This window comes from Canis lupus, chromosome 4 (assembly GCF_011100685.1).
Source record: "Canis lupus familiaris isolate Mischka breed German Shepherd chromosome 4, alternate assembly UU_Cfam_GSD_1.0, whole genome shotgun sequence".
Classification (NCBI taxonomy): domain Eukaryota; kingdom Metazoa; phylum Chordata; class Mammalia; order Carnivora; family Canidae; genus Canis; species Canis lupus.
Window position 1 is genome coordinate 74,413,820 of NC_049225.1, and position 14,580 is coordinate 74,428,399.

General features: G+C 45.0%; 1 protein-coding gene across 10 annotated transcripts in view; it reads right to left on the reverse strand.

Annotated features, from left to right (window-relative positions):
• RAI14 (retinoic acid induced 14) overlaps positions 1 to 14,580 on the reverse strand; it is a 137,862-nt gene that overhangs the window by 41,823 nt on the left and 81,459 nt on the right. For 8 of the 10 annotated variants that reach the window (XM_038535376.1, XM_038535377.1, XM_038535382.1 and 5 more), the window contains one exon: positions 12,345 to 12,475. In XM_038535376.1, the coding sequence (XP_038391304.1) occupies positions 12,345 to 12,475 (131 nt within the window). Of the gene's footprint in view, positions 1 to 12,344; positions 12,476 to 12,606; positions 12,790 to 14,580 lie in introns of those variants that run through there. The other 2 variants (XM_038535375.1, XM_038535373.1) reach the window with 1 other exon arrangement.

The window sequence follows — 14,580 nt, forward strand, 5'->3', positions numbered from 1 at the left end:
CCGAAGCTGTGTTGTACAAGGTCCCAGCTGATGCAGGTGCACATGCAGCCCTGCTGTCAGCGGAGGACCAGGTCAGAACCTCACGCCATCGCTTTTGCCAACGCACCCACTGTTTCAAAGTTCTTGCAAAGACCTTGGCTTCGAGAACGATCTCGTGGACACGTTCCACAAAAAAAGGCATCTACGCCTTTTCTAAGTTTCAGTATCATAGGGAATGTTTAGCTTTGCTTATAAAAACTCAGCTGGGCCCTTCCACAGGCAAGTAACTAAACAGGAGCACAAACAGAGCAGCCTGAAGGCTGACATCATGCGACTTTGATCCCTTTGCTGCTTATTGATATTAGGGGTTTCTCTGCTTTTGTCACTTGGAAAGCACCCAAGGTTTCTGTGCGGAAGAGCTTGGTGACTCCCGCATCTCATGCCTTATCCCTCGGGCACCTGCCCCTCCCCACGAGCTGGGCTTTAAAGCTACAGCCCCTCCGGATGAGCTCAGCTTTAACACTACAGCCCCTCCCGACAAGCTCGCCTTTAACGCTACAGCCCCGCCCGCCTGCAGTAGGGGTAACTGTCACCATCCCCATTTTCCCGAGAAGAAGGAAACTGAGGCAGGGCGGAGTGTGGGGACTTGCCCAAAGTCCCAGGACCAACGCCCCGTGGCACTCGGACTGCACAGCAGGCCCTGTCACCGCGCTGAGAAGTTGCACTATTTGTTTAGTTACCTGCAAACCGGGAAATGCGATGGCTGTGCTTTTTTACAAAGCCTTTTTTTTTTTTAATGGAAGTGTTTGGCCCCAAATGCAAATATAGGCTTCTCGGTGGCGCAGATCTGGGATGCCAGGGCTCCCCGAGGGCTAGGAATGTGAGCTCAGGCTGAAGCAGACACAGCCAGCAACAAAGGTCCCTGGCCTGCGAACCTTCCCGAAATAAATGCCTCGGGAGGAGGCTGGAATAGTTCTCAAGGCTCTTAACCCAAAGGGGATTGGAGCTGTTGCTATTCCGAAGCCCGTGAGTGATGGCCTGGAAAGTTCCTTCTATCTTTCAGAGTAATAAACAATTCTGGTTTCTGCCAGCTGAAACATATATTTTGGAGGAAATACAAACTCACAAGGCTCCTTTGAGAAAGACTCTTTTTTTTTCCAGCATATTCATTCACAGAAAATTTCTCCCAAACCAAACTGCTGCCCTTCCCTAAATCCCAGCGCTCAATCCCAAAGGGGCTGGCAGGGGGAGGTCAAGAATGCAATAGGCTGGCCACCTCAATCAGACCTCCCATTCCTCCCACAGCTTCTGCAACCAATTTTCACTCCTCAAATCAAGCAAACCACCATGCCCACACAAAGAAATGACCACACATCAAACCTTACCAGCACTAGCCACACCCAAAGTCCCAGAGTGTTGGAAGGTTCCAGAAGAATAGGCCGATCCAATGTCCTCATTTCACAGATGAAGACACTGAAGCTCAGACAGGTTAGTAAATATGTAAAAGAGCAGGACTCGAATTCACTGCCTTGGCTCTAAGAGCAGTTTCTCCCAAACAAATCCATATCCCTTCTTTTCTTTTAAAACCCTTTATTTCCCAGAGAGGATGGGTCACTATGGTCAGTGAGATTCCAAAATATTTCACAATAATAATAACCAACTTTCCGTAATCCCTTGAGAGCGTCAGCATCTCCCTAACACCTCAAATCACCTATCCTTTAATTGCATTCTTTTGGTAAGACCGATTTCTGGAGGGGAAAAAATGGATACTAAATCATATTAAATGAGGGAAGCTAGGTATTCAGAATTAGGATTTCAACCCAAGTCCTTCCCATGACCCACCAGGCTTTGCATGAAGAGGCCTGGTTTCCATTCTGAGATCACCTTGTAGCTCTCTCCCTATTCCCTGGTTTATCAAACACCTTCCCAACTCAGGGCTTCACCTTGCTGTTCCCTCCCCCAGGATGACAGTTCCAGAAAAGTACATGGCTTAACCTCTCATTCCATTCAGCAACCTCCTCCAATGAAGGGGTCTGCTCAGCGAGACCCTCCTTTCCCAAGTTTACTCAAAAGTGGCCTCCGGCCTCTTCATTCTCTTCAACGCACTTGACATTATATTAAAGAAGCATTGTTGTCGGCCTCAGTTGACCACACTTTCTACAAAAGCAGAGATTTTGTCTTGCCTGTTGCAATTTTCCTGGCACGTAGATGTGATTTTTTTTTTGTTAATGTAAATTTTTAGTTTTGAATTTGCCTTTCAGTCTAAAGTTTCTGAGTTTCCTTAAACCAAGACACACATATAAACTGGCATGACCACGTTTTCTTAAAACTTACATTAATAGAAGCTTGGTTTTACTCCCTAACATCATATCTTACCATAATTCTCAAAGCATGGTCCCCAGAACAGTGGCAGCAACATCACCCAGATATATTTGTTAGAAATACAAATTCTTAGGATCCTGTCCAGACTCTGGGGTGGAGTCAGCAATGTGTTGTACCAACCTCCTTCCAGGTGATTCTGATACATATTCCATTTTTAGGATATTTGCATGGTGGGAAGAAGTATGGACTAAAAAGTCCATATTCTGGGTCTCCACTCTGCGATCCCCCAGGTATGGTGCAACAAACTGTCTCAAATTGATTGGGCTCAGTTTACTCATCTGGTTCATAGGATCAAACGAGGCTTAGCTCACACCAGATACTATGGTGGGATAATAATCCTTAATCCTCCAAGATCTGGATTCCCATTTCAGATTATAATCTGAGGGTCAGGAAAGCAGTACTGTCTCATAGCTTCTAGTTATAAAAGCCTTGAAAACCGGAATTCTACTCTAACCCAGAGACCAACTCTATGGGCTCAGAGACAAATCCCCACAAGCAAAGGAGTGCGGTGGTTGCGTGGCTCCCAGCCATTTCAGAAGCAGCTCTCATGGGGACTCTGCTCACTGCTTCTGTTAGGAGCTGATGTAGCAGAAAGTCTGAGGAATGCAAACACTGGTTGCCTTCTCCTGCTCGATGTTTCACATAGATGTAATGAAAGGTGATTGGCATAAAGAAAACAGAGGGTGTAAAAATAGGATTACTGTCCTTTAAGGGCCTACAATGTGCTAACGGAATCAGCAACGCAGCTTTGGGGACCGAGCTCTCCTGGGGCCTGGGGAGGAGGAAACACTGAAATGAAAGACCACATACTCTGAGCTAAGAAACCCCATGACACTGAAGCTGAGTATTGGCTTTTTTTCTTCAAGATTGTTTGGTTTCATAAATGCGGTCTAGAAATAGCCCTTGGGCCTGATGAAATCTCCACTGGGACAAGGATTTGTTTCTTGTATTCATGAAAGACCCCCAGGACTCTAGAACCTAGGGCCTAGAATGGGGGGTTATTTGCACTAAATTCCTGAAGCTTCCTGACCTGCACTTTCTGCTCATAAATTATTCCAGGGTGACTGAGAGCATCATAGGAGAAAAACCTATGGGAAACTGACATGGTCTTTAAAATGGGTGAAAGAATGAGCTGTATGTTGAATGAATGACACGTATAACAGCCCCTAGCCCAGTGGTGGGTCACTCAATATTAACATGATTAATAGCAACTCCTTTCTTATTAATTGGGTAAGACTGGGCTCTAACCTTGATAGTCGAATAAGAGGGATAAGAGAAGTACATACATAACCAAGACCCAACAAATCCCGGTGGTTTAAGAGAAGCAACAGCAAGAGCAAGCTCAGCCACTTTGGAAATTAGGAAAGGCTTCATAAGCCTGGGCCTTGAGTGGTACCAAGACTTGGTGGATGAGTGGTGGTGGTGGAAGGTGTGAATTTTAGCCACACACCCCCCCACCCCAGGGGAAATCACGGGTGTTTCTGAAGAATGGGTACATGAGAAGTGATCTTATAGGCCTCATGCTTAAGCTGCCTGGCTGCTGTCCATGTGAGAACCTCCTGCTTCAGGTGCTCGCTCTCGTGGGTTTAGGATGGGTGGAGGTCACTGCATGTGCTGACATCCATGCCCATCGGCCCTTGCTCACAGAGAACTGCATTTCCCAGGCTCTCCTGACCTCTGTGTGTGGGGAGTCCAGTCGGCGGAGGACATAGACAGCCTGCTTCAAACCTGAGCCACAGTGACCCATTTGCATGTCTGAGGTCCTTTCAGTCTCAATATACTTACTGCAGCTTTGAAAAGTTCTAAACTGAAAAATCCTATGATCCCATCAATACTTGATCAATGTTGTTTTTTTTTTTTTAAAGGTTTTATTTATTTATTCATGAGAGACATCCAGAGAGAGGCAGAGACATAGGCAGAGGAGAAGCAGGCTCCCTGTGGGACACCTGATGCAGGACTCAATCCTAGGACCCTGGGATCATAACCTGAGCCAAAGGCAGACTCAACCACCATCCCTGGCTTTGTTTGTTGGTTTTTTTGTTTTAAGATTTTTAAGTAACATCTACACCCAACGTGGGACTTGACCTCAAAACTCTGTCATCAAGAGTCACATGCTCTACCAATTGAGCCAGCCAGGTGCCCCTACTGATGTAGTTTTTAATTTCCAAATCTGTTCTCATCAATTTGCACTACTGTGGTTTCCAGTCTTCCTTCTAAAGCACAATTTTGCCATAAGATCTGTTCAGCTTTAACATACAACACTATTTCTCTTTAAAGACCCTGTGTCTTATGTTACTTTAACATAATTTACCATAAGTCCAAATATGCCATTTTATTTTGTGCACAAGCATTATGTATACATGCATGTACATGTGTGCATGCTGGGGGGAGAAATCAATCACCATTGGCTCCCGAGGCCTTCCTCAGCCCACCTGGAACCTATCACTGGGTAAAGCCTGCTGGGAAGCTGGGAGCTAAGGAAACTGGGGTCTCACGGCGGAGTGTCAAACACAGGAGTTCTCAGTTTGGTTGACCATTCAAATCATCTGGGTGCTTTAAAAAAAAAAACAACATACCTACCCTGCACCCCATGCCAATCACCAACCACCCCACACCCCACATGCTCACATCTCTGAGCGTGACACCAGTATTTTCAAAGCTGCCCGGGTGATTCTAATGGGACTGCAGTTGAGAAGCACTGACCTAGCATCAGGTGGGGCCCTGACCTGGACCTCCAGTGATAAGCATTTGGAGAAGGGAAGGAAACCATAACCGTGGCGTCATCACCTTTCTTTTCAATTTGCGGTAGGCTCTATTCATGCTGTGATCAACACCTGCGCTGCCCCTCCTTGCCCCCATACCCACCCCAATATCCGCCCAATTCACTTTTCAAGACCACCTTCCGGTAGGAAGCTTTTCTTGGCTCCTCCAGTGATCCATCATCTCTCCCCAGCTGGAACTCCTTACGGTTAGTATTGTATAGTTCCACACTTAATTACCCTCCAGTGCTTTCACTGGTCTTGTCTGTTTGGCTAGATGCTATGCATTTTGTGGGCTAAGGCCGTATTTCCTCTTTCTTTTATATGTGCTTACCGGAGTTTGGAACATTATAAATGCAGGGAAGGGAGTACCTCCAAACTGGAAGATTAATTAAGCAATCATTTGGGCACATTCGCAAAATAGGAACAGAAGTTTTATCACCTTCAAAAATCTACATGACCAAGAGCAAGCGCATATGCAACAGAGCAATTATATCCTTCAGTTTATCCCTCTGTCAAATACCAACAGGTTTTGCCAAAGACGTAGGGTGATTTTGCCTGGAAGGTAATTTCCCAGGGAAGGAGGCTGCGATTACACATCAAGTATGTAGTACTTTTAGGTAAATGAGTTTGGCAGCCCTCTGTGCGATCCGGAGAAAGCGGCCCAGACGGCATGACTTGATTTCGAAGACTGAACTGCTATATCCCTCCTCTGAGAAAACAGGAAAAGAGTGGATGGAGCCAGCCACCAGACAGAGAAACCCTTTATTGTACTGATTGTGCAGAATTCAAGGACTACTTCCCCTGTTTTTTAAAAAAAAGATTTTAATTTATTCATTCATGAGAGACACAGAGGCAGAGACACAGGCAGAGGGAGAAGCAGGCTCCATGCAGGGAGCCTGACGTGAGACTCAATCCCAGGTCCCCTGGGTCACGCCCTGGGCCAAAGGCAGATGCTCCACTGCTGAGCCACCCAGGCATCCCTACTTCCCCTATTTTATATTTAAGCTCCATGGAGTCATCTAAAAATACTAGCACAAGTTTTTGCTTTCAAAACAGAAAGATCAGGTTTCTGAAATGTGGACTATGTATGCGCACCATACATATATATATGTCTGTAGTCTGTACGCACATGCCTGGGTGGTATTTCTTCAAATACTACAGTCCCAGCAGTGATTTTATTTAGTCTGGTTGTTCCTAAGGCAAACATACATAACTTTAATTAAATGCACATCTAAATGTGGGGGAAAGCATCTTGAAACAATTAGACTATTCTATGGTAAGAAGTTTGAGGGCAATGATAGCCTCCCACATCCTCACCTCCACTGCAGAAAGAGAACAGAGGGGTCGAGGGAAGCCAAGCCTGACCCCATAAACACAGGCTGCGGCTACAGCTCTCTGCTCTGCTCTATTTTGTTCTCTTCTGACCCAAGACAGCACCCTTCTTTTACTTGTTCCTAAATGAATTCCAGTCATTCAATTGCCTTTTACATTTTTTAACCCCTCTTTGATCAGTTTTAGAGGGACAACATTTTCAGACAAAGTTTCTCATCTTTCCCTGGAGGGAATATGCCAGAAAGAAACTGAAATTCTGAAGAATTACCAAACCACGCTTCCAGTTATTGATCTTGGGTTATGGAGGCTTCTGCACAATGTCCACCAAGATGGCTGCCCTTGCCACCTCGTTTTGGGATTTTTCTGGGCCATCTGGTTCTTTAGGTAGTCAAGGCTGAGTATTTCTCTCTTTAAGTTGCACTGGAAGAAGTGGCAGGTTGTGATGTTCATCAGGGCTGTTCTTTTCCTCTTGAACCCCAAGTCAATCTGCTCCTAATTAATTTATCCATGAGCTATCACTAACAAAGAGTATTTTCCCCATAAGGATCATGATGAAAAGGCACATCCACAAACACTGACTGAATGCCTCTTCTCTGCCTGGAACTACGGGAGACACCAACACAACAATAAAAATCACGCGATCCTTGTCTTCAGGGAGATAACTGCGTTGTAAGGGTCTCAAGCCTTTCAAAAAACAAAGGTATTTTTAAGCTGCCAAGACTTTTCTGTCCTTGTTCTTTCAATACAATATGTCAAGTTGTAGATCAAGATTCCAGTATTTCAAAGAGAAGATACAAAATTTAAAAGGGGGCAGCCCCGGTGGCGCAGCGGTTTAGCGCCGTCTGCAGCCTAGGGCGTGATCTGGAGACCCTGGATCAAGTCCCGCGTCGGGCTCTCTGCATGGAGCCTGCTTCTCCCTCTGCCTGTGTCTCTGCCTCTCTCTCTCTCTCTCTGCATCTCTATGAATAAATAAATAAAATCTTTAAAAAAGAAAAAAAAAATTTTAAAGGACTGAGAACACCAGAGAGGAGGCACCCTGGACTGGACACAGAACCTGGGCAAACATGAGGGGAGGGGAGGAGAGGGGCCAACAGCCCCCCCTCCAGGAGAGGGCAGGGGCAAGAGAACATTTGGGGAAGTAATGGCAGGGCTGGCAGGAGGGCCCCAAGAGCCCAAATCGGCACCAGAGGTTGTACAATAGGGAAACGTTGTACATTATCGAACAAAATTATAAAATGGGATATTATTAAAGTTCTTAAATGACAGGGATGTGTGTAAGTCAAAGAGGAAACCCAAACAAGTAGGCAGAGACTGAGGCAAGGACCTAACTTTCAAGTGTGTGATCTGGCCTTACCCTTTAGAGACAACTGCAAACCACTCTGTACACGTCCACAGATCCTGGCCCTGCAAGCTCCATGGGGCCGGAGTTGCCAAGAGCTTCAGCAGAGGGGACACTACCTTGGTCTGTCATGGACTCAGAACTGCTCCTAGGAAGTTACTCATTGGCACGCTACCAAACCAACGCATGTGGAGAGAATGGGACAGGACAAAGGAAAAGTCTCCACAGCCTGAGAAAAATCTTCAAGCGTGAAGGAGATGCACATACACTTGGGCAGGAAGGCACAGATTAGACTAAACCGTATATGGAAGTGCAGAGGGGAGAGGACAGAAGCCAAAGGGACAACACTGCTTGGGGCTCCTGTTACAACAGAGTCTGGGCCTTGTATGATTCCATGATACCAAAGGGGCAGGAGGCATGGTTCCCAACCCCACAGCACCCCTTCCTTCCAAATACCAAAGCCACTCGCTTTGAATGACAGTATGAAGCCAGATAGGTTTGACTCTGGTACCTCTAATTAAACTCTTATAGTTAGCACTTAATAACTTTATTTTTTTTTAAGATTATTTATTTATTAGAGACAGAGAGAGACAGAGAGAGAGAGAGAGAGAGAGAGGCAGAGGGAGAAGCAGGCTCCATGCTGGGAGCCCAACGTGGGACTCGATCCCGGGTCTCCAGGATCACACCCCGGGCTGAAGGCAGCACCAAACTGCTAAGCCACCGGGGATGCCCAGGACTTAATAACTTTAATCATCATAAGGAATATTCCAAGCAAGTTATTTGTTAACAGGTGATTATTTATGAAAAATCTTACACTGAAAAAATGACCTTCTCTCTCTTTTTGTTTTTAAAGTTCTTCTAACTTTCTACATAGGTGTCATGAAAGCAAAAAAATGGTGGACTTGTAAATACAATGGCAAAGGTAGACTGCTTCTGGAGTTAACTCAGGGAGAGCTCTATCATGTGAGCCTCGGTTTTACCATCTGCAAAATGGAGGGGGTGATTTTTGTAGACTGCCGAATGCATTTCTCCCATTAACAGATAACAGAATGAAGAACTGATGTGTGTGCTACAGCCAAGGATGAACCTTGAAAACATTACACTCAGTGGAAAAAAAAAAAAAAGAACACACACACAGACAAGGGGCCCAGTGGTATGATTCCATTTATATTAAATATCCAGAATAGGCAAATTCAGACACAGCAGATTAGTGGTTGTGGGGGGCAGGGGCGGTTAGGTAGGCTGAGGGGTGTCACTGCTTAAGGAGTACAAGGTTTCCTCTTGGGATGATGAGAAATGTCTGGAACTAAATGATGATGGTTGCATAACACTGAATGTACTTAGAGTCAATGAAATGTGTACTTCAAAATGGGTAAAATGGTAAAGTTTATGTTACGTATATTTTCCCAAAAGAAAGAAAGAAATGAACTGGTTGGCCATCTACTCTACACATAATAAATGTCTTATTTTAAGAAGGTACAAATGGGGATGCCTGGGTGGCTCCGTGGTTGAGCATCTGCCTTTAGCTCAGGGCGTGATCCCAGGTCTGGGGATCAAGTTTTGCCATCAGGCTCCCCACATGGAGCCTGCTTCTCCCTCTGCCTGTGTCTCTACCTTTCTCTGAGTCTCTCATGAATAAATAAATAAAATCTTTAAAAAAAAAAAAAGGTGCAAATGTATTAAAGTGATCACAATTATGACTAAGCCGCTAACCCAAATTGTCTATCTTCTTTTTCGTGACTATTGTCTTGAAAAAAACTATCAGAAACATCTATCTCCCATCTCTCTGGGATGGCTATCAAAGGTGGTTTGTGTAGGTACCTGCAAAGCTAAACTGGAAGCAGCAGGAGCCCAGGAAGCTATGGAGTGGGACAAGAAGTTGTCTACCACCAAAAATCTCATGACTAGATTTTAGAAGTGTGGCTTCTGCCACTTGGCTCAGAAAGCATGGACTCCAAATGTGGCATCCTGGGAAAAGGGTAATTAATGCATTTGACAAATATTTGTTGAGTATTTACAAGCTGAGCAGTGGGCTAAATGATATAATCATAGGGATCAACGGCAAAGTAACAGCCCCCTTTTGTCGAGGAAATTACAATCTATTTTTTTTTATGATTTTATTTATTTATTCATGAAAGACACAGAGAGAGGGGCAGAGACACAGGCAGAGGGAGAAGCAGGCTCCATGCAGGGAGCCTGACATGGGACTCAATCCCGGGACTGCAGGATCACGCCCTGGGCCAAAGGCAGGTGCTAAACCGCTGCGCCACCCAGGGATTCCCGGAAATTACAATCTAGACTGCAAGAGGGTTAAGAACTAAAAATTATATAAGGTTAAGCAGGCAGCTCACCCAACACAGTGTTAGCCAACAACTAAAGCCCACCTGCTATTAGAAGTCCTGCCTACCAAGTCAGAACCTACCAGAATACGACCCTGGGCCCCACATCTGAGAGACAGGCCTCTGCAAAGTTGGGAAGTCAAATTGAGGCTGATGGTGGGGAGCTCAACCTAGGGCTTTGGCAGAGGGGCAGGCCCAGCTCCTAGAGGAACAGACTCTAACCTGAGAACACCTCCCTCTTCCCCTTGCACATCGACTAGCCTGCTACCTAGAGTGCAACTCCATAAGCTATCTTGTGGCTCCCCAAACAATGGAACTGGGGTCTATGCTATGAGATTTGATGAGTTCCAGGAAGAGGGTCTCATCAGCAAAATTTGCTAAAATGTGATACTCAAACTCCTGCAAATTTGCCTTTTATTCTCACACTCCATCAATCAACCTAGTATCAATCTAGTTTCTAAACGATGATTCTCTCTGGTTGAACCTACACGGGATACTTTTTAAAATATTCATTCCTGAAAAAAAAAAAAATTCATTCCTGGGCCCCTTCATGGACAAAATATTTCTGAACATCTGGAGTGTGCATGGCATCGATACTTTTTTTAAAGCACTCCAGGTAATTCTAAAGCACCCCAGGTGATTGCCAGGATTGAGAACCACTCATCTAGGATAAGAAGGAAAGGGAACTGGCTTTATCAAGCACCTACTGTGGGTCACTGCTAGCTCTTTATATATGGTATCTATAGCTATAGGTGCTATTCATAACCCTTTTCATAACCTCCTCGACTTGTTCTGCCCATGAGCACCCTGGGCCTTAAGGGCAGCACTTAATCTTGGAAGGACAAGTGGTTAAGAATACATACCCCAGTTTCCTTACCCCTTGGGTAGGATAACTCTGAGATGTACCTTAAACCTGGGGTAAGGAAACTAGCTCTGCAAGGGGCCAGAGAGTTACTATATTAGGATTTGTAAGCCATAGTCTTTGTCTTCACTATTCAAATCTGCCTTTGCAGTACAGAAGCAGCCATGGTCAATGCTAAATCAATGGATTTGGCTACATCCCACTAAAACTTTACAAAGATAGTTGGCCAACCCCTACTCTGAGTCTAAAGAGACTCCCAGAGGTCTTAGCAGGACTGGGCTCCAGTTGCCAATAGCAGTAACCTGTCAGTGACAAACCATGTCAGTTTCGGGCCTTTCCTGTGTGCTCTTGGGAGAACTGGCTACAGAAACAGCTGATATTCAAATCTTTGTCTCAGAACCTGCTTCTGGAGACCCCTAACCAAAGTCAGTATCTTGTTTTATATTTGTAACTATCCTAGTGGTTATTTTTTTTAAAGATTGTATTTATTTATTCATGAGAGACACAGAGAGAGGCAGAGACACAGGCAGAGGGAGAAGCAGGCTCCATGCAGGAAGCCTGATGTGGGACTCAATCCCGGGACTCCAGGATCACACCCTGGGCCAAAGGCAGGCACTAAACTGCTGAGCCACCCAGAGATCCCACCACCCTAGTGGTTAAATACTGTCATCTCCAATTTAAATTAAATAATATTCAATGACTACATAATTCATAAGTGATGAAGTCCAGATTAGAAGTCTATTTAGCCACAAAGTCAATGATCTCTCTCTACAATATGACCAGAGTAAGGATGCTTACAAATAAACACACACACACACACACACACACACACACAAATACTTAATCAAATATATAATTTTAATTATGGTGGGCTAGAGTACCACCAATGACAAATTATAATGCAAAATTCATACTACTCATGTAATTGCTGATCTACATTAAGGAAGGGGTTTTAAAAGAAATAATGATATAAATAGTAAAGCCTGAGGGTTATGAAAAAAAATACCCTCTTTTATGTTGTTTCTAATGTACGATTCCTTTACTACCTATTGATTGGCTGCAATCTCGGTGCTATTTCTTTTCTAGTGTAATTTTTGGTTATACCTAAAAACAAATAGAGCCACCCAAGGTAGAGCCCAATGTGCAGTCTGGAACTTGAAGAGACAGGAACCAAATTAGAATATCTGCTTACATATTTTAACATGAGGGGTAGGAGTGGGGGAGGACAGTACTTTCACAAAGTCTCCTTAAAGGCATTTGTGAAGTTCCCCCATGGATTCCAAGGATTCCAGAGAACACTCTGAGAACCCAGAACCACTACAGTTAGAAACCAATTTTTTTTAGCTTACGCGGTCTTGCCCTCGCTGTCCTGCTTGGTGGCACTGGCTCCCTTCTTGCCCAGCAGGGAGGCCACCTTCTCCGCATCTCCATTCTCCACAGCCTGTAGCAGCCGGTCATCATTCTTGTTCCACTCGTTGGTCTGGGGAGCAAAGGAGAGACACAGAGCTAGTGAACAAGAGTGGCCACGGTCATGCTGACCAGCAGGACTCCGGTCCCTCCGGTCCCCACCCTCTCATCACTAAAATCAAAACCTGCCCCCAAATCAGATACCTTCCCCTTCACTGTGGAGACACTCAAGAAGACCGGTTTCCCAAAGGAAAACATCAACAGTTCAATAAAACAGCAGCCGGGCGGCAAACTCTGAAATAAAGTCACTTCTTTCCCCTGACGCTGGGAAAATGAAGCCACTTGAAAAGACCTCAGGGCCAGTTTACACATTAGCTCATTTCTAGCTAAACTCTGACAGCTGGCTCCTCAGGATACGGGCCTTTGACCTGGGCCACAGCTCACTGGGCCCACAGTGTTACAGAACCAAACTGGCCAACAGCTCAAGGTTACTCGAGGGTTTATTTACACAAAACTCTTCGTCCGCTTTCATTGCCACTCTTTCTGGCCTGATCACTGGGCCCTCTGATTTTTGAGCTGTATAATGATTTTTAAGGAGTTTTCCAGGCTACCGACTCAACAAAGTATCACCAGAAACAAAACTTCTCCCTGAGCAAGCTATTAAACATCAAACAGCTTTGAGCAAAGCCTCCACCACTGCCAACGGAATCGTTCTATGAACCGCAGTAACAGTAAAGCTTTCGTGGGCATAAAAACTGGTTTTTTACTCCTACAAAGGAAAAGAGAAGATCTCCATACAAGAACAAAGGGGCCTTGAGTATAAGGCCAAGAAGTTTCACGTGTGAAAAGGCAGCAGTGAGCCACTGAAGGTTTGGGAGCAGAGGAGAGAATAAAATTAATGACTGAAGAAGAGTCATGGAGAGGTATATGAGGTGTACAGGATTAATGTAGGGAGAAAAGATCCAAGCCCCTGAGTCACTCTGTAGGCTCCCCTGCCTTCCAGACCTCTCCTAGCTAAGCCAACTTTCTGGTTGTGGATACCAACAACCTCAGAAAGATTTCTTCTCCTTCCCCAAAACTTTCTGCAGGGCTCTCTACTTTCTTGTGACCTCTGAAGATTAAAAACTGCCAGGCATTTCATTTTAAAGGCTTTGCCATGGACCACTGTACGGAAGCCAATAGAGGAGACCCTGGAAATTTAACAGCTAAAGAGAGGGAATTTTACAGGACTACAAGCATCCATGGCCCTAGGCCCTAGAAGTGTGTTCCCAATGTCTCTGCACCGATGGAACTGGGAAACCCAAATGGGCTCCATCTTCTGAGATAGCAAAGGTGGATCTACAAGATGTCCCAGGCAGCCCTCTGACCCCAGCCTAGAGGCAGGGCCTTAGAGAAAGCCAGAGGCCACGAGGAGTAAAACAGTTATGTGCAGGGTTTAGGTAAGGAATTTGCTTGGAGTCTCAGGACTGTCCCAGTCCCATTTCTCAGGACTTCTTCCTCCCACTGAGTGCAAGAACAGAGGAATGAGGAAATAGGTTTAAATGAAAATCAGAAGTCTGTTCTCTAGGCTGCATGAAATCTAACACTCTAGATTGATACTTGCATGCTATAGACCTTAAGTCACCCAAAAACCTCTCAGTGCTTCAGTTTACCGTGGTTTTGGACCAGATGACTATTCTGATTCCCCTAAAGCTCAAAATGCTTAAATTATAAAATGCCCCCCAACCAAACTTTGCTGGAGATTATTTTAGAACAGTACTGTCTTTGTTAATAGAAATGTTTTATATCTACAATGGACAAACTAGGCAAAGTATCCACACCCAGGGATGATTTTGTTTTTCAGGGGGCATTTGGCAATATCTGCAGATATTTTTGATTGTCCTGACATCTAGTCAGTGGGGCCAGTCCCCCACCTCCACCAGGAATTATCTGGCCCAAAAGGTCAGTATCACATTAGCCACATATGGCTACCGAGCACTGGAAATGTGGCTCGTGTGACTAAGGAATTGAATTTTTTATTTTAGACTTCAAGCACCCGTAGCTAGAGGCTATACTATAGAACAGTGCAGCTCTCCATGGCAGCTCTCCATGGCAGCTCTCTAAACATTTTTATAACTTAAGAATGTGTCTAGGCCAATGTCATCCACACTTCTACAACTATCAATACACTCACACTGC